We start from the raw sequence: 23,785 nt of genomic DNA on the forward strand, positions 1-23,785 counted from the left end.
GGTTGGGCGGCCATATGACACACACACACACACACACACACACACACACACACACACACACACACACACACACACACACACACACACACACACACACACACACACAGACACACAGACACACAGACACAACGAGGGAGATACAGTACAAGTAACTAGCAATCACAATAATAGTAAATATAATGGTGTAAGATAGTATAATAATATAGTATAACAATAATGTTAGATAGAATATCATGGTATAAACCCCCTCAAGGACCTCTGGCGTACCCACCCTGAAGCATGTGAGTGTGGGTATAGGCTATAGGTGTCAGTTGTTTGCGTGAGTGTTGTTTTTGGAGGGAGTCGTCCATTGAGATTCCATTCCTATGGTGAACAGTAAGGAATCCATGGTGGCCTCTCATTATAGGATGTTTGTATGCAACACTGCTGTGTGGCAGTGGGAGCATTACTGCTGCTTCTGCAACTCTCCAGCAATGTTTGTTTTCATTCAAAATGTTAACGACAACCTTTAAGGTGTCGGTGATAATAACCCTTACTTGAAAGTTATCTCTATTTGCATAAGTCGTACAGAAAGTTTTTTTTAATAACTTAAACCCTATCTCGTTGCTGTTGGGAGGAAACCTATGTCCAAAACATTCCTTTTTTATTATTATTATTATTAACATTTGAAAATAGTGAAAAAAACAGATCTACAAGCACACACCTCGTAGTGTGGGAGGCGTTGTGTGCTTGTAGATCTGCTATTTTCACTACTTTTGTGCAACGCTCTTGGGTGACATTAATTTACAAAAAAAAACGTTAAAAATGTAAAACTTGGAGATACGAGGTGTCTGCCTGACAACAGCGATATGCTCTGCTGTCAGTGTGAGGAACTGTGATGGACCCTGTACCCTTTTAGTCTGTACCTTTTGCTCTCTTTTAAAAATGTTATTATTAAGTGTATTACTGAATGTCGGTGGGTTGTTTTGTATCACAAAACGACAAGAATAAGCTTGTGTCAGAACGGGTATTATTTCAAGGAATGACCCTGTACTGTATACTGTAGCCTGAACCTGAACCTTTAAAAGGAGTAGTTCACCCAAAAACATGACTTAAAAAAAACTATCAATTCCACACCCCATGAAGCCTTGAATTCGTGGAGATTGTTTTTGTTGTAGTAGCGTTCCTAAGCCAATGGTGAACTACTCCTTTAATCAATTTACTTGCTTAAAGAAGAAAAGAAAAAAAACTTAAACCCTACCCCCCCCCCCCCCCCCCCTCTACACCAAAATCATGTCTGCGAAAATAGCCAATCTACGCACAGCGTGTCGTATCACAACAGCAATTGTTTTTTTTAAGAATGTTCACATATTCTCACTGATCGTTTGCCTAGGACATGGCCAGTATAAGGACACTAGAGTTATATCACTCCAATCAAGTGGCACAGTTAACCAATAAGAAGCTCCTAGTCCTAACACTGTGGGATCAACAGGAATGCAGATTTGATGATCAGTACCAGTGTTGCCAGATAGGCTCTATTCACAGCAGCCATATTTTCACTTCCTTAACAGGTGTTACCAATGATAATAATGAAGGCTCTGTTCCGTTTCGTGTAGCACAGTGGTTCTCAGATTTTTCAATTTCCACGACCCCATAACTCTGAGAGTGTACAAATGTAACCAAATGGACCCTTACGGGTCCATTTGCTTACATTTGTACACTCTTAGAGTTACACCCCCCCCCCCCTTAAGGACCCACATTTTAGTCCCACTGGTGTAGCAGAGTGTTTCCAGTGAGCCGACATGCATAATATCAGCACCCTGACTCTGTTTGACCAGAATGGAACAGAGCCTTCATTAGTATCATTGGTAACACCTGTGAATGTCTTCACAATACGGCTGCTGTGCATAGAGCCTATTGCGAGAGAAACAAGCAACCTAGTCCAGGGGCCAACACTGATATTTTCACAAATTGGTACCACCTAAAGTGACCGTAAAGTTTTTGTATTTTTGTCTTCATACATGTCTCTAGTTTATATTTTGGTATGATAACCCTTCCAATCTTCAAATTATTGCGACAAAAAACAAAATATATCCATGTATTCAAGGCTTCATGGGTGTGCAATTGATAACTTCTCAGATTTTTGTTGTTTGCAAAAAGACTGCTTTCCATAAGCTTGTAAAAGTTGACCCTCCTTCGGTCTAGGGTGGTCATAGCTGAATGGGTAGAGAGTCCCCCTGGGAAACTTAAAGGAGGAGTTCACCCAAAAAATGATTTATTTTCTATCAATTGCACACCCCATGAAGCCTTGAATACATGGATATATTTTGTTTTTTGTCGCAATAATTTGATGCCCGGGTGTATTTCCGGTAGGAGACACAAAGATTCTACTTTGTGTCTCCTACCGGATACATTAGCCGGTAGGTAGTGATAACTGCCATTAAGCTACAAGATTGGAAGGGTTATCATACCAAAATATAAACTAGAGACATGTAGGAAGACAAAAATTTTACGGTCACCTTAGGTGGTACCAAAATATGGCTTGGCCCCTGGACTAACCTCTCTCTCTCCCTCTCTTGTCTCTCCCCCCCCCCCCCCCTCCAGGGCAGAGACGCACCCCCTCATGTCTTCTGCCAGGTTTGACATAGTGAGGGAGATGCCCCACTATGACCAGGTCCCCGTGGGGTCGCTGTGGCGGGACGAGGAGCCCCTCCCCCCTCGGCCCCTCATGCAGGACGTCCGCGGGCTGGCGCTCAGCGCGGACCCCCTGCCCCCTCCCCCTCTGCCGGACCACCCTGCGGTGGGACACACAGACTTCTACCCTCCAGGTATACTACACTTACAATAATGAATAATTATAAGTTATTTTATCAATACTATATCCAGTGGTGGAAAAAGTACTCAAATGTTTTACTTAAGTAAAAGTATCAATACTGCAATGTAGACATACTCTGTTGCAAGTAAAAGTCCTGAATCTAAAATTTACTTGAGTAAAAGTACAAAAGTATTGGCATCAAAATGTACTTAAAGTATCAAAAGTAAAAGTACTCATTTTGCAGAATGTCCCATTTAAAAAGATAAAAACATTTAATGCAATGCAATGCAACGCATTGTGAGCTTGTAGAACGGCTATTTTCAAATCCCCGAAATGTATCTACAAAGAAACTAGTAACTAAAGTTTGCAAATATTTGTAGTGGAGTAAATGTACAATATGTGCCTCTGAGATATAAGAAAAAAAGAAGTGGAAGTAAAAGTACTGAAAACTGGAAATACTCCAGTAAAGTAAAAAATACCTCAAAATTGTACTTAAAGGTAGGGTAAGTGATTTACTCTGGTTAAAATAAGTGTTAGATAGCTCTATATTCTGATAGTACTCATTGCTATAGAGTGATTGTTCAGTAAAATGAGTCTCCCATGTCTCTCCAGCTCTTTATTAAACAGAAAATGCGTTTTCAGTGCTCTCTCCTGATTGGCTTAACATTTGTCACCTACCTGAAAATGTACTATAATCTGTTTACTAAAGAGCTGGAGAGACCCCTGTGATCAAACAAACGCTCTGTAGCAATGATTACTATCAGAATATATTACTTTAACCTTTTAACAAAAAATTAGCAAAAAATATCACTTACCTTACCTTAAGTACAGTACTTGAGTAAATGTACTTAGTTACTTTACACCACTGACTATATGATTATATTTTGTCCCTGTCGAGGGGAAATTGTTCTCTCTGTTTGTTGTTACTATAACAAGAAGTAGTGAAAATGGCTGAACGCGTTGTGAGCTTGTATATCGGCTATTTTCACAACATTTGTGCAACACTAATTGTATGATGAAGTAGGGCGTTAATGTATGGGAAAAAAATGATATATGGAGATGCAAGGTTTCTGCCTGACAGCAACAATATATTACCAATTATTATAATTATTTTTGAATAATTATCAATTATACATTATTGCTTGATCGTTTGCATAAATGTTGAAAAACTCAATATATCAAAAATAGCAGATCTACAACCTCAGAATGCGTTATGATGCGACACGCGTTGCGCTTGCAGTTTGGCTGACATTCAAAGTATACAATTTTGAAGTACATGGCCTATTTCATGTTCCAGTGTTCAATGCCAAAAAAACATAATGAAATCGTTAATCGCAATGATTTTGTATGCTAATTTATCGTCATCTAAAAATGTAATAATCGTACCGCCCCACCTCCAGGTGGCACCGGCGCGTCGGCAGAGCGGCTGGACGGCGACTGTGACGGCATGGACATCAAACCGGTTCACCGCTTCGTCCCCAACTCCGTCAAGAACTTCTTCCGTGGCAGCGCGCGCGGCAGCGGTAAGGCCCTGTTATGTGCATAACTGACCAAAATCTAAGTTGATTATTCTACTGCTATTAAAGGTAGGGCAAGTGATTTTACTTTTACGGGATACCAATTTTATCCAATCAGGAGAGAGAACTCACACAGGATACAGGATGAACAAGTGTAATTGGAAGTGATGACACAAAGAAATGAGCAGACACAATTGGAACTGGACTGCTATAAAATTTAAGCTGATAAATGGGTACTCTCTCCTGATTGGTTGAAGATTTATCCCCTGAGCAAGCAGGCAGGCAGGCTCTATTAGCTCAATGGTAAACATGGCAGTACTTAAGCAGGAAACAAGGCTCAAATCCGGGGTAGAAGAGGAAAGTTAATTGATAGAAAATAAGTCATTTTGACCAAAGTTTTCGGGAAAACTAAAATGTTCTATTCCAAAAAATAACCCGAAAAAAAGAATGTCATTATATGTAGCAAGATCGTCTCTGTTGGGTGGAAACCTCCTATGTCCAAAACCGTTACCTTTCAGGATTCAAATTCAGAAATAGCAAAAGTAGCAGATGAACAAGCACGAAACGCGTCTCGTGGATCTGCTACTTTTTAGAAATTACAGCAAATGTGTTTGTACTCAAATCTGTCCTTGACATGAAAACAGTTTGAGAACCACGGATATTACAGCAACATCATTTTTTTCAAAAAACTGTTAGGCTTAAGAAGACATTTGTGTAATCCCCAGAAGCAAAGATTTGAGTTAAAATGTTCTCTTTAGAAAAATATATAGCCTATGCAAAGATTTGCAAAAAATGGCATGAGCGTGTAGATCTGCTATTTTTGAATAGCCCAAAGAAAATCTAAAAATGACACGGATGCGTTCCCGGATTGAATGGGTTAAGTGGTTAACTATCAACTCATTTCCCGACGGTAACAGGCCTAGGCAGCCAGGGCTGGTCGTTCCCTCCTCCTCCTCCTCCTCCTCCTCCTCCACCCCCTGACTCCCCCGCTCCGTCATCGAGGATGGCCATGACCAACCAGACCACGGCGGGGGTCCCCTGCTCGCCCCCCAACTCGGCCCCTCCGTCCCCCTCCCTGCCGGGCTCCTACCTGGACCCGTTCGGGGGCTCCGGTGGCAGCTACAACTCCCGGAAGGAGCGCGATGGCCTGCTGCTGGGCGCCGAGGTAAGGCACCTGTCGCCCACTCATAAATAATCGCCCCGATAGCAATCAATAGGCTCTATGCACAGCAGCCATATTATCACTTCCTTCACAGGTGTCACCAATGATACTAATGAAGGCTCTGTTCCATTTAGTGTAGCACAGTGGTTTCCACGACCCCCATAACTCTGAGAGTGTACAAATGGAACCAAATGGACCCGTTCCATTTGTACACTCTCAGAGTTACACACCTGTAAGGGGCCATTTGGAAGCCCATGAGGGTCTGGACCCCAACTGTAGACCCACTGGTGTAACAGAGTGTTTCCAGTGAGCCAACATGCACAATATCAGCACCCTGACTCTGTTTGACCAGAATGGAACAGAGCCTTCATATCATTAGTATCATTGGTAACACCTGTGAATGTCTTCGTAATATGGCTGCTGTGAATAGAGCCTATTGACATAATCACAACAATTTGTTGCATGATTGTCACTTGAAGTTCCCATTCATTTGTATAACTTCATCTGTAGAATGTTTTCTGTACACATACTTTTATTGCGCCTTGTATTGATGATTTCTTCTGTGTTATTGTATGTCTTTAAATGTCTTGATTAATTGAATACATAGCACCACAATTGAAACTAAATAAAGTATTCAATCAATCAATCAAAAAAATAATTCCGGAAAGAGACTGATCTACAAGCTCACCTTGTAGATGTAAAAGAGATTTTTTTGTCAATTGGACTATTCCTGGTAGAATAAAGGTGAAATAAAAAGATGTGAGCTAGCAAATCGTCTGTTTCCGGTATTTTTGAATGTTTTTGAAAGTATAAAATGATCAAATATGCCCTGTTTTGGCCATAGTAAATTGTTTATTTTGATTATTGTTAGTGATCATTCTTAGTCATCATTTCTTTGTTTGTAAGTTATTTGTCATATCTGCTCTAAGCCTTAAAGGCAAACAGAAATGTCCTTTTATTTGTGTTCCAGTGCCAAAAACACAATTAAATCATCAGAGGTGCAGTAAGAGATGTTTCTTTGTGAAAATAAGTGTTAAATAGCTCTATATTCTGATAATTCATAATTCAGTGCTTGTTCTGTAACAGGCATCTCCCCAGCTCTTTTGTAAATGGAAAATACATTTTCATGTCGGGATACCAATCTCGTCCAATCCAGGAGAGAGCTCTCATATGAGATACAGGATGAACAAGTGACGACACAAAGAAGTGAAAGCAGATAAAATTGAAACTCCGGTTCTCTCTCCTGATTCGATGAAACGGGTAACCCACCTGAAATTGTGGGGCTGGAGAGACAGGGAGACCGCTGTTACTGAACAAACACACTTTAGTAATGATTACTATCACAATATAGAGCTTTAAATTTGAACCAAAACTCTTTTGTTTAACCCATTAAGACCGGAAAAACATCCGTGTCATTTTAAGATTTCTTTGGCTATTCAAAAATAGCAGATATACAAGCTCATAGCGTGGCACCAATGCTGCGCTATGAGCTTGTAGATCTGCAATTTTTAGCGGTGCCAACCGCTCTACGTTTGACTCTGTCTGCGTGTCCGTTTGTTTGAGCACGGGATGTCCGTTTGTTTGAGCACGGGATGAGCACGGCAAAGAAGCAAACAGCTATAACTTCAGTTTGCAGCATGCCACCAAGTCCAAATTTGATATGTGGACTTAGACCACCAATAGGGACGAGCATGAATTGATGACATTATCAAAGAGGGGTCCAGGGACCCCCAGCGCCCGTATGAGCACGGGATGAGCACGGGATTTTAAACAGCTATAACTCCAGTTTGCAGCATGCCACCAAGTCCACATTTGGTATGTGAACTTAGACCACCAATAGGCACGAGCATGAATTGATGAAGTTATCAAAGAGGGGTCCAGGGACCCCCAGCGCCCGTATGAGCACGGGATGAGCACGGGATTTTAAACAGCTATAACTCCAGTTTGCAGCATGCCACCAAGTCCACATTTGGTATGTGGACTTAGACCACCAATAGGGACCAGCATGAATTGCTGAAGCCCCGCCCCCTCTGTCTTCCCATTGGCTGGCCTTCAAACAGCCATAACTCAAGTTCGCAGCATGCTATGGAGTACAAATTTTGTACATGGACTAAAGCCAGCAATAGGGACTAACTGTCATTACTTAAGCCCCGCCCCCTCTGTCTGCCCATTGGCTGGGCTTTAAACAGCCATCATTCCAGTTTGCAGCATGCTACCAAGTACAAATTTGGTAAGTGGACTCAGACCACCAATAGGGACAAACTGAAATAAGTTAAGGCCCGCCCCAAAGGCACTGCTTCCTTCACACAGGGTGTGATTTTTTGAAAAATCTTGACAATTTGTGCAAATCTTTGAATATATATATATATATTTTTTTTTTAAAGTAAACATTTTTAACTCCAATATTTGCTTCTGGGTGGTCCCTGGAACAAAATATTTTGAGATGTGGGTCCGCAGCCAAATACATATAATTTTGGGGGTCCTTGACATGAAAAAAGTTGGAGCACCACTGATATAGAAAACCTTTTTAGATATGTATTTGGCCGCGGACCCCCATCTCAAAATGTTTTGTTCCAGGGACCCCCCCAGAAACAAACATTTGAGTAAAAAATGTTTGCTCAACAAATTATACAGCTTGTAAATCTGCTATTTTTGAATAGCCAAAGCATAAAATAATGGGTTTAAGTGGTTACACAGATGCGTTCCCGGTTTTGAATGGGTTAAACCAACAACATAATCACTTATACTACCCTTTTTTAATCGTGCAAACCCCACCAGGCCCTCCAGTCCGTGTCTGAGGCGCCCACGGGCCGCTCGGCCATGACCTACGCCGAGCGCATCGAGGACTACAACCTGCGCTACGCCTACCTCAAGTCCTGGGGGGGGCTGCTCCGCATCCTGGCGTCCGTGGAGCTGCTGCTGGGCGCCGCCGTCTTCGCCTGTGTGTGCGCGTACGTGCACAAGGACAACGAGTGGTTCAACATGTTCGGCTACAGCCAGCCGCAGCTGTACGGCGGGCTGGGGGGCGGGGCGGCCGCCTACGGCGGCTCCTCCGGGCAGGGCTACCACTACTCGGGTAAAGACCACTCACGCACGGTGGCCTATAATTGGCTCTATGCACAGCAGCCATATTGGGAATGAATTGGGCCCCTTCCTTACTTCCTTCACAGATGTTACCAATGATACTAATTAAGGCTCTGTTCCATTTAGTGTGGCATAGTGGTTGTCTTATTTTGATGGACCCCCATAACTCTCAGAGTTACACACCCACCTTAACGGGCCATTTGGGAACCAAAATGGAGTGTTTCTAGTGAGCCAACATGCACAATATCAGCACGCTGACCAGAATGGAACGGCGCCTTCATTAGCATCATTGGTAACACCTGTGAAGGAAGTAAGAAGAGGCCCAATTTCTTCCCAATATGGCTGCTGTGAATAGAGCCTATCGCAGTTTTTTGAGACTATAGCAGTTATGATCAAAGTGGTGTATCGTCAGAATCAGTTCGATTCACCTGTGAAAACTCATATTGGAGATTCATATTAGCGCAAATAGCTGATCTACAAGCTTAAAACGCATCGCGGCACGTTATGAGCTCGTAGAACGGCTATTTCTGCTATTATTTAAATGTTTTTTTTTAAAACTATGAAACTATCAAATATAAGGCCTGTTTTGGCCACAGTACGTTATTTATTTTGATTATTGCTACCAGTCATTGTCAGTAATTTCAATTTTGTGTTTGCGAAGCCTAAACAGACATTTTATTTGTATCGAATATTTTCCCCGCCAATGCCAAGTAAATACAATGAAATGATGACGCCCCTAAAAATGTGATCTCATCCACAGGCCCCAAAACTCCATTTGTGCTGGTGGTGGCAGGCCTGGTGTGGATCGTCACCATCATCATGTTGGTGATTGGGATGACGATGTACTACCGCGCCATCCTTCTAGGTTGGTATGGTTATGCTTTTTTTTAATTTTTCAATTTGACTTTGCTAATTTTGTTTAATTTGTACCTTTTCAAAAGGGTTGGTTTTAGTTTAGTTTGTGCCAGTTTCGTTTTAGGGTTAGTTTATTTTTTCTATCGATGGGGAGATTCAAAAAGTTAAGACAAATAGCAACATAAATAACAGATCTACAAGCTCACAACACATGAGTTTGTAGATCTGCAATTTTTTGTTTTAAACAAACTACAAACATTTTCTCTTATTTTAAGTTGTTTAGTTTAGTTGGTTTGTAGTTTAGTTAGTTTTAGTTGGTTTGTAAACACACAATACTTTTCTTTATTTCAACTCAATGTTAATTTCAGTTTTCGTCATTTTGTTTAGTTTTAGTTAACCACTTAAACCCTCTATGGTTGACCCGAAGTCCCTCAGAAAACAGTAAAGACACTAGTACAGAGCCCTGTTATTTTGGGGAAAGCTTTCGCTGAAACTAGCAGATCGACAAGCTCACAACGCATCGCAATGATCTGCTATTTTCTGCAAAAGCTTTCCCCACAATACAGATGCTGGAGTTTAAGTGGTTAACCCATTAAGACCTGAGGTGATTCTTAAAAAAAATCTAAATCATAACAGTTTTTGGAAAAAAAATCTATAACATTTTTTTTTCAAGATTTTTCAAAAAATAGCAGATCTACAAGCTCATAGCGCGGCACTCGGTGCCGCGCTATGAGCTTGTAGATCTGCTATTTTTGAATAGCCAAAGAAATCTAAAGTGACACAGATGCGTTCCCGGTCTTAATTAAAGGGATAGACTAATCTATCGATTAGTCACCCCATGGAGTTTTTGGGGGTGAACTAACCCTTTAACTATAACCGTGCATTCATCCCCCCCAGACTCTCCCTGGTGGCCCCTGACGGAGTTTGGCATCAACGTGGCCCTGGGGGTCCTCTATCTGTCGGCGTCCATCATGTACGTGCGGGACACCACGCGCGGCGGCCTCTGCAACTTCCCCGTCTTCAACAACGGCGTCGGCGGCGCCTTCTGCCGCACTGAGGCGGGCCAGAACGCGGCCATCGTCTTCCTCTTCGTCACCACGCTGCTGTACTTCGTGGGCGCCGCCGTGTGTCTGAAGCTGTGGCGGCACGAGGCGGCGCGCATGAGGAGAGAGGCGCTGGAACTGGAGGTCAAGAACGCACACACGCATGCACACACAAACGTTTGTATTACTATACTTGTGAGGACATCAACACTTTAGGACAGCCATGTTATAATTGCCATTTAAAACAAAATATTGCCATTTTTAACCGTAAGCCTAAAGCCGAAAAACAGCAGATCTGCAAGCCCACAACGCGTCGCAGTTGTGAGCTTATAGATCAGCTATTTTTCGGTGCATGACACTGGCACGCAACAGTATAAATCATGTTTAACTCTAATTCCAATCCCTAAACCTAACCTCTAAGACACCTAAATGTCTAATCCTGACCTGAATGTTTTTCTAATTGTAAACGTATCTGTAAAAATGTTTTTTTGTAACTATAAAACAATCATTTGTCTTGTGAGGACCAGGAAAACGGTCCTCACAATGTATATTTCTTCAAATTCCACTATAATTGGTCCTCGCAAGTATAGTAATACAAACACACACACACACACACACACACACACACACACACACACAGTGGTGGAAAAGGTACTAAAATGTTTTACTTAAGTGAAAGTATACATTTTGCAATGTAGAAACGAGTAAAAGTCCGCAATTCAAAAATGTACTTGAGAGACCTCGCGACTGTTGTCTGTCTGTGGGTTTTGTAAATATTTAACCAATGAAAAGTATTAACAAGAGCTTGTGACTAAAAAATAACTACGTTGGATCCATCGGAATAGATTTGGACATATTCGGTTTTCATATTCGGCACCAAGCGCCGTCCACTCTTCATTGTAAACAAACATGTCGGAACCCGTAAATCTTTTTACAATCACCTGCTTTTTCAGAAAGGAACCATTGAGGGTTAAAAAGGATCTTAATGCTAATATCATAAACAGTAAAAAGTAGGATAATATATGTATTATATACATATTTATTTATATTATTATTTATCATAAATATTATATTATTTATTTTTTATATTTATTTATATATACAGTATATATTTATATATATACATACAAATAAAATAACGATTTCCTCTTCTCTTTGTCGTTGCCAGGAAAGCAGTAGAATGACACTTTAGTTGTTATTTTAGTCTCAGATCTGTTAATACAGCGAGAGACACAGCACTGCTCATATTGACAAAACACACACTTGGACCCGGAAGTTGTTCTGACGGGGCACAACGTCACGGTTGAGGTTTCCACCCGACAACATAAATAGTTAAATTCACAAACTGACCATTGAAGACATACAGTATACAGTCATGCAAACTGTGTTTTCCACTCACTGTAACTGAACTGTTTTTGTAACTTGATTTGTTCTCGTTTTGTGTCTCTCCCATCATGGACATCTTAGATGAAAACCATTGGATCGTCTGTACTACCTCTGTCTGTTGTAAGTGTTAATGGCTCATGTCATGTATTATTTTCCATCATCATCATCATCATCATCATCTTTCGGCTAATTCCCATCAGGTGCATGGTGTTACAGTGACATTGGTGACCTTCTGAAATATCTAACCGTCTTCTTTACTTCACATAACGTCAATGTCCGAACATAAATCTCTGCCGTTTGTTAATTAACTCTTTACCTGCCAAAAACGAGATTTCTCGTTTTTCTCTGCATGGCTCAGCCAGCCATCGACGAGAAAAACGAGATTTAAAAAAATATATATTATTATTTTATTTTTATTTTTTTACTTTTTAAAGTTTTCGTTTATCACAAAGGAAGCAGGAGATAACGTGATGCGAAGATTTTCTGCTCCATTCACTTCAATGTTATAAAATTCACATTTTACCTATTTTTGCAATGTTATTCTATGGCAGGGAAGGGGGTAGATTGTGTATATACTCTGGCAGTTAAAGAGTTAACAGAGTTAAACGTAGTGGCATTTAGGCCACGTATTGCAAGACCTCACCTTAATGTGTGTTATGTGAAGTCCACAAGATGGTCACGTATTTTGGCAGGTCACCAATTTCACTGTAACTCTGTGCCGAAAGATGGAGGAGGTTGTATTGGGATTTGGCTAATCATGGACATAACTAAGTACAGTTACTTGAGTACTGTATTTAAGTACATTCTTGGAATATTTGGGTTTTGCCACTACATTTCAAGGAAGGGACTCTTGGAGCCCAAACTTAGAAAAATACATTATGAATTAACCACTTAAAACCCTATTTCAAATATAGGGAACATAGTCTATCTACAAGCTCAAAGTGCATTGTGAGCTTGTAGATCTGCTATTTTCACACAATACTTTAAAAGAAATCGGAAAATGTTAGATTATTATTTTATTTTTTTTGTAAATGTTCAAAATTTCAATAGAGCAATGTATTGATATTAAAAGGAAAATTGACTTCGTAATTTGCGCTTTTGAATACCTTAGTATTGAATACATGAGTATTTACTTGAGTATAGACTTTGTCCACCACTCTTGGTACAGTATGTCGGACTCTCTCTTTTCCCGGTGTTTCGCCCAGGTAGGTGTGGTTTTGAGCTTAGGTTTAGGCATCGTTTCTGGGAGGTTAAGGTTAGGGTTAGACATAGTGTTTGTGAGGTTAGGGTTAAGGTTAGTTTAAGGTTAGGGTTAGGCATGGTGTTTGTGAGGTTAGGTTTAGGCATAGTTTGGTTAAGAGTGAGGTTAAAAGTTAGGGTTTAGACCAGGGTCTTCAACAGGCGGTCTGGGACCCCTAGGGGGTCGTCAGAGGTACTACAGGGGGTCCAGCACCAAATCATTGTCTGATAGGAACTTAGTTTTTTACATTTTAACTTGAACCCTAACATCCTTATTCTAAGGACATCCTTAGCCGAAAATAGCCGATTTACAAGCTCACAACGCCTCGCAGCGCAAGGCGTTGTGAGCGTGTAGATCGGCTTAAGAGAGGGGGAAAGAGAGGGGGGGAAAAGAGCAGACTAAGTTTACTAAGTATTGACAGTATAAGTGGTTAAATGTCTGAAAATACACAGTAACATGAATCCAACATCTATGAAAAGCTTTAATCTGCGACACAATTATATGCAATATATAGTGGGGGTCCCTGCTTCATCTCTCTCTCAGAGAGGGGGTCCTTGGGCTGAAGACGTTGAAGACCCCTGGTTTAGACATATAACCACGCCCAACTGAGCAAAACACCAAAGGAAAGGCCTTTCTGTGTGGAGTTTGCATGTTCTCCCGTGTCCCCTAGGGTAGTACCCTCACAAAAACATGCAGTAATCCTGGTCTCTATACCGCCTCCCCCTGGTCAGCCGGGGCGCCTGATGGAGGGGAAAGGAACTGGTTGGAATAACGTGTTCCTTCCACGCACTACGTCTAACCAGGGAAACTCCCCCCTGTCAAATGATAAGAAGCGGCCTGCATTGAAGGAGGCATGAGCTCGGCTCTAGGCTCTCCCTAGGCTGGCAGAGGGAGTGTAGCAACCAGGATTATTTAGACAATTGGCACTGGGTGAAAAAATGGGTTTCAAAAATTGTGGGAATTATTATTATTTTTTTTAACACCAAAGGAAGAGAGAGTCCCGTTTCTATGTGGCTCATACATGTTGTGGCGCTGTCTGTGTCCTCCCATGATGCAGCTGGGTGCAGGCTCCAGGGCGTCGGAGCAGACTCCTCTCCCCACCGTCCGGTCAGAGATCCTGGACGAACAGCTGATGTCCCCGGCGGCTCCTCCCCTGGAACCTCAGATCCTACGCGGTCACATCCCCGCCGGACACATCCCCAAACCGGTCATCATAGCTGACTATGTGGCGTGAGTACTGCTACGCGCCAAATCTTTAACCACTTGTACCCTAGCATCCCTATCGACGAATCCACAGAGCGCTCCCCTGGCGCAATCATAACTGTAGAATGCACACCGCCGCAGGAGTCTGACACCGCAGCGCTCTGTGGATTCGTTTGTAGCAGTAGTTCTCAAACTTTTTCATGTCAAGGACCCCCAAATGTATATGTATTTTGCCGCGGAACCCCATCTGAAAATGTTTTGTGAGTGACACACTTGTGAGCCTGTAGATCTGCTATTTTTGAATGGCCAATGTATAAATGGAAAAAGTGGTGAAAAGGATTATGATGCTATATTAACCCATTGAGACCTGAAGCCGATTCTGCATGTCTCCTAAATCTCAACAGTTTTCTGAAAAACGTATGTTTCTTTATCAGTGGTTCTCAATCTTTTTTCATGTCAAGGACCCCCAAAATTATATGTATTTGGCCGCGGACTCCCATCAAAATATTTAGTTCCAGGGACCCCCAGAAGCAAAGATTTGAGTTAAAAATGTTCGCTTTAAAAGTATTTATATTCAAAGATTTGCACACATTTTCACAATTTTTCAAAAATAGCAGATCTACAAGCTCATAGCGCGGCACTCGGTGCCGCGCTATGAGCTTGTACAGTATATCTGCTATTTTTGAATAGCCCAAAGTGTAAAATAATGCTTTTTAGCTCAAATCTAAAAATGACACAGTTCCAGGTCTTAACTCATTGAGTGCCATTAACGTGTTTCACGTGTTTTTACCGCTATGGCGCAACATGCCAATGACGTGTTTGACGTGTTTTTGAAAAAATAGTTCAGAACATGTTCAGAACCCAAGATATCATCATCTGAGGATTTGCAGCTCCATCCACTCCTTGTTTAGCGTATACCTGAAAAAGGCTGTATCTCGCTTCCTAAGCACTTTTTTTTTTACTTTGAAAAAAACTCTGGCACTGGGACAAAATAATATTTTTAAAAATCTGGCAATTATGGCACTCAATTGTACTACCTAGGAGTATGTAAAAGAACAAAAACAAATAAACAAAACGTAAAAAAAAAAAAAAAAGTTCTGGCACTCAATGAGTTAATGGGTTAACTACTTTTGCTGGGGACCCCCCTGGAACCCCCTCAAGGACCCCCAGGGGTCCCCGGACCCCACTTTGAGAACCAATTCCCTATAAGGGGGAACAGTTGCCGAAAATACCAGAAAAGCTCACAATTGTGAGCTTACAGTTAGGTGGCCAGTCCTATACACAAATACACCTTTTAACTTCCACAATCCACATGATCAAAACCATTGGTGTTGTGTGCCGCATTCTGTTTGTGTGACATGCATGATGCAAAGGTTTTGAAAGTGAAACTGGTCAAAAGTCACTGGCCACCTACTGTAGGCCACAGAAGCAGGGGCGTCACGGCCATTCACTGTGCGTACGACGCGACACCCTCACTCTCACAGATCCGTGATTTCATACCCCCCACTTTTTTGAAAAAAAAAAATATATATACATTTTTTGATAATAAATTGGTAAAATCAAGCAAAAATAAGAATTAAATAACCTAACCCTAAAACCGAAATAAAGTAACCAAAACACGAAAACATTTGACAGTTACAAATGTTTTTTACTCTTTTTCAAAAATAGCAGATCTACAAGCTCATAGCGCGGCACTCGGTGCCGCGCTATGAGCTTGTATATCTGCTATTTTTGAATAGCCTAAGTGTAAAATAAGGGGTATAGTCCACCGAAAGTCCATCCCCCCCACCTTCTGAGAGCCCGTGACGTCCCTGCACAGAAGTCCCTTCGTGCATTCTTTTTGCATACCGTACGGCGTATGTGTTATAATAAATATGAAATATTAACTTGACCCGGGACATCCAGTTGGTCCAAATTGACCCTTACGGGTCTGTAACTCTGAAAGTGTACGAATGGGACTAAACTAGTATTTCCTGTGTGTCCACACTACAGGAAGTACCGCAGCATCCACAGTGACGAGGAGAGGGACCAGTACAAGGCTGTGTTTAATGACCAGTATGCAGAGTACAAGGAGCTGCATGCCGAGGTACAGGTGATGGCCAAGAGGTTTGAGGAGATGGACGAAATGATGCAGAACCTGCCCGGCCGACCCTCCAGCCAAATGGTACACTCACACACACACACACACACACACACACACACACACACACACACACACACACACACGTTTGTTGCGAACGCAGCGGAAGGAGGCGCGCCTCCGCAAGTGGAGCTTACTATGAAACCGTGCTCAGGTTGTGGGTCTGTGTATCTGTGTGCAGTATTGTGTGCATTGCCTGTGTGCAGCCCCTGTGAGATAAGTAAATGTCCAATTTAGACGTACCATACATCAAATGAAAGGTCTTTGAAATCTGAACACACCTGTCAAGGTTGCGTTTAAGCCCGCCCCTTCCCCCGGAAGCCACGCCCCGGAGAAGGCTCCTAAAAACTCCCCATTGAAACCCCATGTTAAATGAAAAGTGGCCGAATCGCTCCGAAACTTTTTCTAGCACCCCTAAGTGGGGGTCTACGAACAAATGCTTCGGGCTCGGATTTTGGCTCCGCCCCCCGGAAGTGGGTCAAACAGGCACTTCGTTGTTGAATTGTGTTGAATTGTTCAAAAACATTCAAAGATGCTAAGATTCTAAGATGCTCCTTTTAACGCAGATTTTTTTTGTATTTTATTTTTATTGGTTACTTTTTTTTTTTTTTTTTTTTCATTAATTTTTTTTTTTGCGTTCGCTTCCCGCGTTCGCGCGTCTTACTTGTAATATATGCTTGTGAGGGCATCAATAACATTCTAGGATGGTGGTTTTATGAATGGCATTTTTACACATTTCTAGACATTTTTTTCGGCTGGGCCGGAGAGCGCATGATCTCACTTTAATGGGCTCGCGTGTACACACACACACACACACACACACATACAGTTTTTTTGACAGCAGTTTTATCTTACAGGAGAAGGAACGCATCAACGGCATTTTGCTGGAGTATAAGAGAAAGAAAGCTGTAAGTATTGATACTATCCTCTGCTCAATGGTCCTATGAAACACTTAAACAACGAGCACAGCTCCTTCATGTATACTGCTTGTTATAATTTTTCTCAATTTATGTTTAAATATATTTGCAAGGGATCCTCCTATGAGTTATCAATTCTATTATGACATGTCCGGAATAGGGATGCTAGGGTTCATGTGGGTTAACCACTTGAACCCTAGCATCCATATTCTGACGGGGAGCATTAGCCAAAAAGGCTACAAGCTCACAACGTGTCGCAAAACGCGATACGTTTTGAGCTTGTAGATCGGCTCTTTTGGGGCGAAGAGATTTGGTGTAGACCGAAAAAAGCAGTCCAAGGACGGAGCCAACTCAGGTGCCAGTTTACTGAGTCTAGAGGGTTTAAGATACAATGGTTCCCAAACTGGGGGTCCCCAGATGATTAGCTTAATTAACATTGTTTTCTCACTCAACAGAAAACAAACCAAAATACAGTATAAATGTAAACAGGGTATCTGCACATTTATAAAGTGATAATTTAATGACTTAAGACTTTTTTAATACCAAATAGGCTCTATGCACAGCAGCCATATTGGGAATGAATTGGGGCCCTTCCTTACTTCCTTCACAGGTGTTACCCATGATACTAATTAAGGCTCTGTTCCATTTAGTGTGGCATAGTGGTTGTCTTACTTTCAAGGACCCCCATAACTCTGAGAGTGTACAAATGTGTACACTCTCAGAGTTACACACCCACCATAAGGGGCCATTTGGGAACCAAAATGGAGTGTTTCTAGTGAGCCAACATGCACGATATCAGCACCCTGACCAGAATGGAACAGAGCCTTCATTAGTATCATTGGTAACACCTGTGAAGGAAGTAAGAAGAGGCCAATTTCTTTCCAATATGGCTGCTGTGCATAGAGCCTATTGGTCAACCAAAAAGGTCCCTAGTTCAAGTATGATTTAATTTTGCACGGTCGCGGCCTGAAAAGTTTGGTAACCCTTGGTGTAATACATGTTTCTCCTCAGGACCCAACCTATGTGGAGAAGAGGGAGAGGTGTGACTACCTGAAGAGCAAACTTTCCCACATCAAACAGAAGATCCAGGAATACAACAAGGTGGCCGACTGGAGCGATGGCTTCAGCAGCTAAAACCCCTTCCATCATGTCACGTTCATTTATTCCACTGTGAAACCTAGAGACGTGAAGGGACGCCTTTTAAGAGCCCCAGTTAGCCAAGGGATATCTTTTAAAGGCCCTAGTTGGTCAAGGGACATCTTTTAAAGACCCTAGTTAACGAAGGGACATCTTTTAAAGGCCCTAGTTAGCCAAAGGGACATCTTTTAAAGGCCCTAGTTAACCAAGGGACACCTTTTAAAAGCTTTAGTTAGCCAAAGGGACATCTTTTAAAAGCCCCAGTTAGCCAAAGGGACATCTTTTTAAAGCCCCAGTTAGCCAAAGGAACACTGGACTCTTCCAAACGTCTTACTCCTGTCTGGCGGCTGTAACATGACAGAAAGATCAGCAACACACTGAGACCACCGCTGAGAGGAATGTCAGCCAAATGCTTCGAATATTCATACACCGCGACTGTACAGTACAACGATATGTCTTCATGATGTAGGGGTGGGACCACATAAAAGTGTAATGCCGCGATTATCGTGGCCAAAATAATTGCGATTCACGATATTATCACGATGATCAAAATATGCTTAAAACTCCTAAAATGCCACTTTTGTTAACCACCTCAGCATTCATATTCTGGGGGGAACATTAGCCAAAAATGGCAGCTCTACAAGCTCACAATAATGTCGTATTGTGAGGTTATAGATCTGCTATTTTTGGTAGATTTTTTATGTCACGATAAACTATTATATTGCGATAAACGATAACGATTATTGTCCCATCCCTACTATAATGTGACTATCTTTTTCTTGACCTTTATTTATACAGGGTAGTATGACCTGCTTCACACTCAAGTGTTTTATTTTAAATGACACTTTGTGAGAGTATTTTATTTTACATTATTTTATTTTATTTTATTTTATTTTATTTTGAAAGTGCTTTTGCTGTTGGCCAGGCCTCCTTTGTAAAACCAGAGATTGTTTTCACTGGGACATCTTAGAATAAAATTAAGGTTAAATTCACAGTAACGACCTCGGTCTCAAATGAGTAGCACTAAAAACCTTAGCTAAACACTACAGTAGGTTCGCATAGAGCCATGGTAATCTCTCAAGACAGATTCTGAAAAGGGAAGAAAAAAAACAGTTTCTATTTCTTTTACCGTATGGGTTCCCAGATTGGAGCCGCATGGCAACAACGAACAAGATAAGTCATTTATACTCTTATTTAATTTAGACATGGAACGCATCTGTGTCACTTTAGATTTCTTTGGCTATTCAAAAATAGCAGATCTGCTATTCTTGAAAAATCATGATTTTTTTTTTTTTTTTTCAAAAAATATTATTTTCAAAAAACATTTTTAGAATCGGCCTCAGGTCTTAATGGGTTAAATCTCCCGTGTGAGGCATTTTCCATCAGTTAGACTAGTTTTTGTAGTCACTGGATTATTAGAAGCAAAGATTTTAGTTAAAAATGTTTGCTTTAAAAATATATATATTCAAAGATTTGCACACATTTTCACGATTTTTTAATAGCCCAAAGTGTAAAATAATGCTTTTCAGCTCAAATCTAAAAATGAGACAGTTCCAGGTCTCAATGGGTTAATATATCATTAATATCAAAATACAAAAAAAGTCATGTTTTTTTTCTGGAAAATCTGTTTTCATTGTGCCACGGAAGTAAAAAATATTCTACTATTGACGCACGAACACAATCGATTGGTCTCTGTCTGTCTCTCATGCCCGTGCACACACACACACACACACACACACACGAAGGGCTTTGCAGAAACTTCAGAACTAGACAAATTACTCCTAATGCTCTTGGATAGTTGAAATGCAGTTAAATACTGTAGGTTTAAATGTATTTTTGATGTATGTACTTTTATACTTTAGATAATTTGAATATGATTACCTCTGACCATGCATGCTTGCCATTCAGCTTGCAGGACTCTTGAAGTTGATTTCCCAATAGTGCCATAATTATGATTTGTTTTTCTACAATGTGAATCCAAAACCTGCTGTTCATATTCTTGTTGCTCAGGCCGTACTTTTATAATGTACGTTTATTTTGTTTATTGTATTTTTTTTGTTTTTATTGTTGATTTTTACTTGTTAGAATACTGAATTGTTTACAGTTGTTATAGGCACTGTTGCTTTGACAATGAACTGCCTTTTCACAGCTTGCTGTTTGGTCTTCATTTTCATAAGGTGATCTGCCTCTGTTTAGTTGATCCTTCACTGCTGTTTGTCACTATGTTTGTCTACAGTGTACAGTATACATACACTATCTTTTTTGGTTTCAAAAAGTAGGCAGTAATCATTTCCAAGGAGTGTTTGTTCAGTAAAAGGGGTCTCCCAGTATATCCAGCCATTTCGGAAAACAGAGGATACATTTATGCCAGGATATCAATTCCATCCATTCAAGAGAGAGAACCCCACAACATACTTTTTGGTTTCATCGCTTCCGTTTTCTCTCTCCTGATTGGACATACGCCATAAAGCTATTCCAGATACTTTTATGATTGTAACTTATTGCCATTTTACTGATACTGTTGGTTAACATTCATATGTAGCCTAGAGTCTTACTAATGAGTCTATCGTGGTGTTACTGGGCTTTTGCGTTTTACTAGCCGGTGATTTCATTCAAACCCGATATTTCAGAGAAGTCATATAATCTATGGCTTTTGTGGTATAAACCAGAGGTTCTCAGTGGTAGACAAATTATAGATACTCCTGGTCAAATATTACTCAACTACAAGTGAAAGTTGCTCTTGTCAAATTTTGTCTCGAGTTAAAGTACTTGAGCGTGTAGATTGGTCGAAAGCACAATATTTGTCTTTAAATCAGAATGTACTTTATTGTCACATCAGAGGTTTGTACGTTTTTTTTTTGTGATCAAGTTTTTTTTTTTTTTTTTTTACATAGCTGGAGGATTGAACAAGCATGTCAGCTGCACAGTACTACTGCCATTTGGCAATTCCAATGTGCATTTGAACTGCCCAACAAGGGGTTCTTATTTGTCCCTCCAGTTAAGAATTTCCCCTACTCCCCACCCTACATGGCCCACAGGTTGAACAAGCATAGACAGGACAAATAAATTAGTATATCAAGTAACTACGGCAAAAAAAAACAAAGCAAATACAGGTACAAAACCGCTGAAAAAGGAAAAAGAAAAGGAAATAGATAATAAGTATGTATGATGTTAATAGCATGATTTACGTTTCTCCAGTGCTGTGGCTAAGATATCAAGCATGTTTTCTTTTGCCCCATTGGTTCGAGCTATAGAGAGTTCCAAAGAGATCATGTCCATTAGTGCGAGGATCCATTGTGAAACATCTAGCTTATGGGGAGGTTTCCATCTTAGGACCAGCAGCTTTTTTGCAGCTCCATTTGGTTCCATTTGTACACTCTCAGAGTTACACACCTGTAAGGGGCCATTTGGAAGCCCATGAGGGTCCCTGGACCCCAACTGTAGACCCACTGGTGTTTCCAGTGGGCCAACATGCACAATATTAGCACCCTGACTCTGTTTGACCAGAATGGAACAGAGCCTTCATTAGTATCATTGGTAACACCTGTGAAGGAAGTGATAATATGGCTGCTGTGGATAGAGCCTATTCCCATTACCTCAGATAGTACTAGTGAAACTCTGAACCAAAAGTAATTCACATTTGGACACTCCCACATCATGTGCATATATGTTCCCAGTGTGTTATTGTTACATAGTATGCAAATGGACGTTGTACAGAGCTGGAGTTGAAAACGTTACACAATTACAACTCAACATTTTGAGTTGTAATTAGTTATAATTTCGTGATGAGAGAGAGACATTTTCCCAAACTCTTTTCCAAATGACCGACTACTGCCAATTTTTTAAGTCAACATTCCATACCGTAGACACACCCATTGGCGGGCATGTGGATTCTCTCAACTTCTTATACATATAGGACACAAAACCCTCACATTTAGGAACACTAGCTATATGATTAAAGAGTGTATGTACAGGTAGAGCATTTTTCCACGGAACCCCCTGTGCTTGAATGACTGCCCTTAATTGTAAATAAAAAAAGAAAGAAAATGATGGTAAACCATAACTGTTCTTGAGATCGTCAAATGATCTTAAACCCTCATTATTAAATACATCAGAAAAAGTATGGATGCCACAGCTGGGTCAAGATGGAAAGACCAAGGGTTTGCGCTCCAAGCACAATGACATATTTTCAAGGATTGGTGTATGTGTATGCCATCTGACATTCCACTTTCCAATTTTTTCAGCTTGCTGCCCATATGTAAATAGAGTGAGATGTGACAGGGCAAAATTTTACTGGCAGTATTTGTTGGACAAACCACTAAACAGAACTTCATTTAATTTGTAGGGGGTAATTATACTTCGTGCCATCATAAGCCATGGGATATTCTCTTCTTGGGGAAACCATCTCTCAATTGAGCGAATGGCAAAAGTGATGTGATATAACTCAACATTTGGTAATTCTATTCCGAGAGGAGGTTTATAGGTGACATATTTTTTTCATAGATGCTCGATCATTTTGTAGTATTCCATGAGAAGGGAGAGGTTAGATGGATACCTTTAATGATGTCATGGGGGACATTAAGGGGGTCCCCAGCTAATTGTGATACAGCATCACAATCATTTTAACCACTTTATACATTTACACGTTGGCTCTTCAAAAATAGCAGATGTAAGCGCTGAGCTTGTACATCTGCTATTTAAAAAATATATATATATTTTCTTAATACTAATCTTCTCTTCTGGGGGTTCCTGGCACAAAACATTTTCAGAAGGGGGTCCAAATACATATCAATTTGGGGGGTCCTTGTCCTTGACACGAAAACGTTTGAGAAACCCTGGTGTACATTAAAGCAAAGTGTTCCCAAACGTTTTAGCTCAAGACCCAAAAGAGAAATTAGATGTTTGCCTGAAACCCAAACCAGTGAAAAGAGCAGATCTACAAGCTCACCGGTAGCTTATACAGTGTAGATCTGCTGTTTTCACTACTTCTTAAACTTTTCCTTCATTAACTACTTTAGAAAAGTGTTGAATTGTTGAATTCATGAAAAGTTGTGATTTCTTTGTTTAAACTTTTTTTTTAAATAATATATATATATATACTTTTAATATAGGAAAAGAAAAAAGGGGGATATTTAACTCGCGACCCATAACAAGTTGTTCCGTGACCCAAACAACCGACCCCCAGCTTGGGAAACGGTGCATTAAAAGCACCTGCGCATTACTCATTCAGTTCATGTGGTGCCACTCCACCTGTTATGCTAAAACCATGGTAAAATGGCTGCTATTGTATAGCCTGCAGCAGGAGGA

The 23,785-nt window shown here is 40.8% G+C and overlaps 1 protein-coding gene across 1 annotated transcript; it reads left to right on the forward strand.

Moving 5' to 3' along the window:
• The first annotated feature begins 4,193 nt into the window (after positions 1-4,193).
• On the forward strand, positions 4,194-20,627 carry marveld2b (MARVEL domain containing 2b). Its single transcript, XM_084055976.1, has 10 exons — positions 4,194-4,317; positions 5,229-5,476; positions 8,252-8,549; positions 9,318-9,422; positions 10,310-10,599; positions 11,923-11,961; positions 14,139-14,311; positions 16,277-16,448; positions 17,282-17,332; positions 18,353-20,627. Exons 1-10 carry the CDS (start codon positions 4,242-4,244, stop codon positions 18,473-18,475), a joined length of 1,575 nt encoding a protein of 524 aa, XP_083912102.1. The 5' UTR covers positions 4,194-4,241; the 3' UTR covers positions 18,476-20,627.
• Positions 20,628-23,785: the final 3,158 nt, after the last annotated feature.

Source organism: Gymnoscopelus microlampas (assembly GCF_963454915.1).
Source record: "Gymnoscopelus microlampas genome assembly, chromosome: 4".
Taxonomy (NCBI): Eukaryota; Metazoa; Chordata; class Actinopteri; order Myctophiformes; family Myctophidae; genus Gymnoscopelus; species Gymnoscopelus microlampas.

Coding starts and splice junctions, on each gene's coding strand:
- marveld2b (XM_084055976.1), top strand. CDS start 4,242: ATGGACATCAAACCGGTTCACCGCTTCGTCCCCAACTCCGTCAAGAAC. Junction 9,423..10,309: donor CTACCGCGCCATCCTTCTAG/GTTGGTATGGTT, acceptor CATCCCCCCCAG/ACTCTCCCTGGTGGCCCCTG. Junction 10,600..11,922: donor GAGAGGCGCTGGAACTGGAG/GTCAAGAACGCA, acceptor TGGACATCTTAG/ATGAAAACCATTGGATCGTC.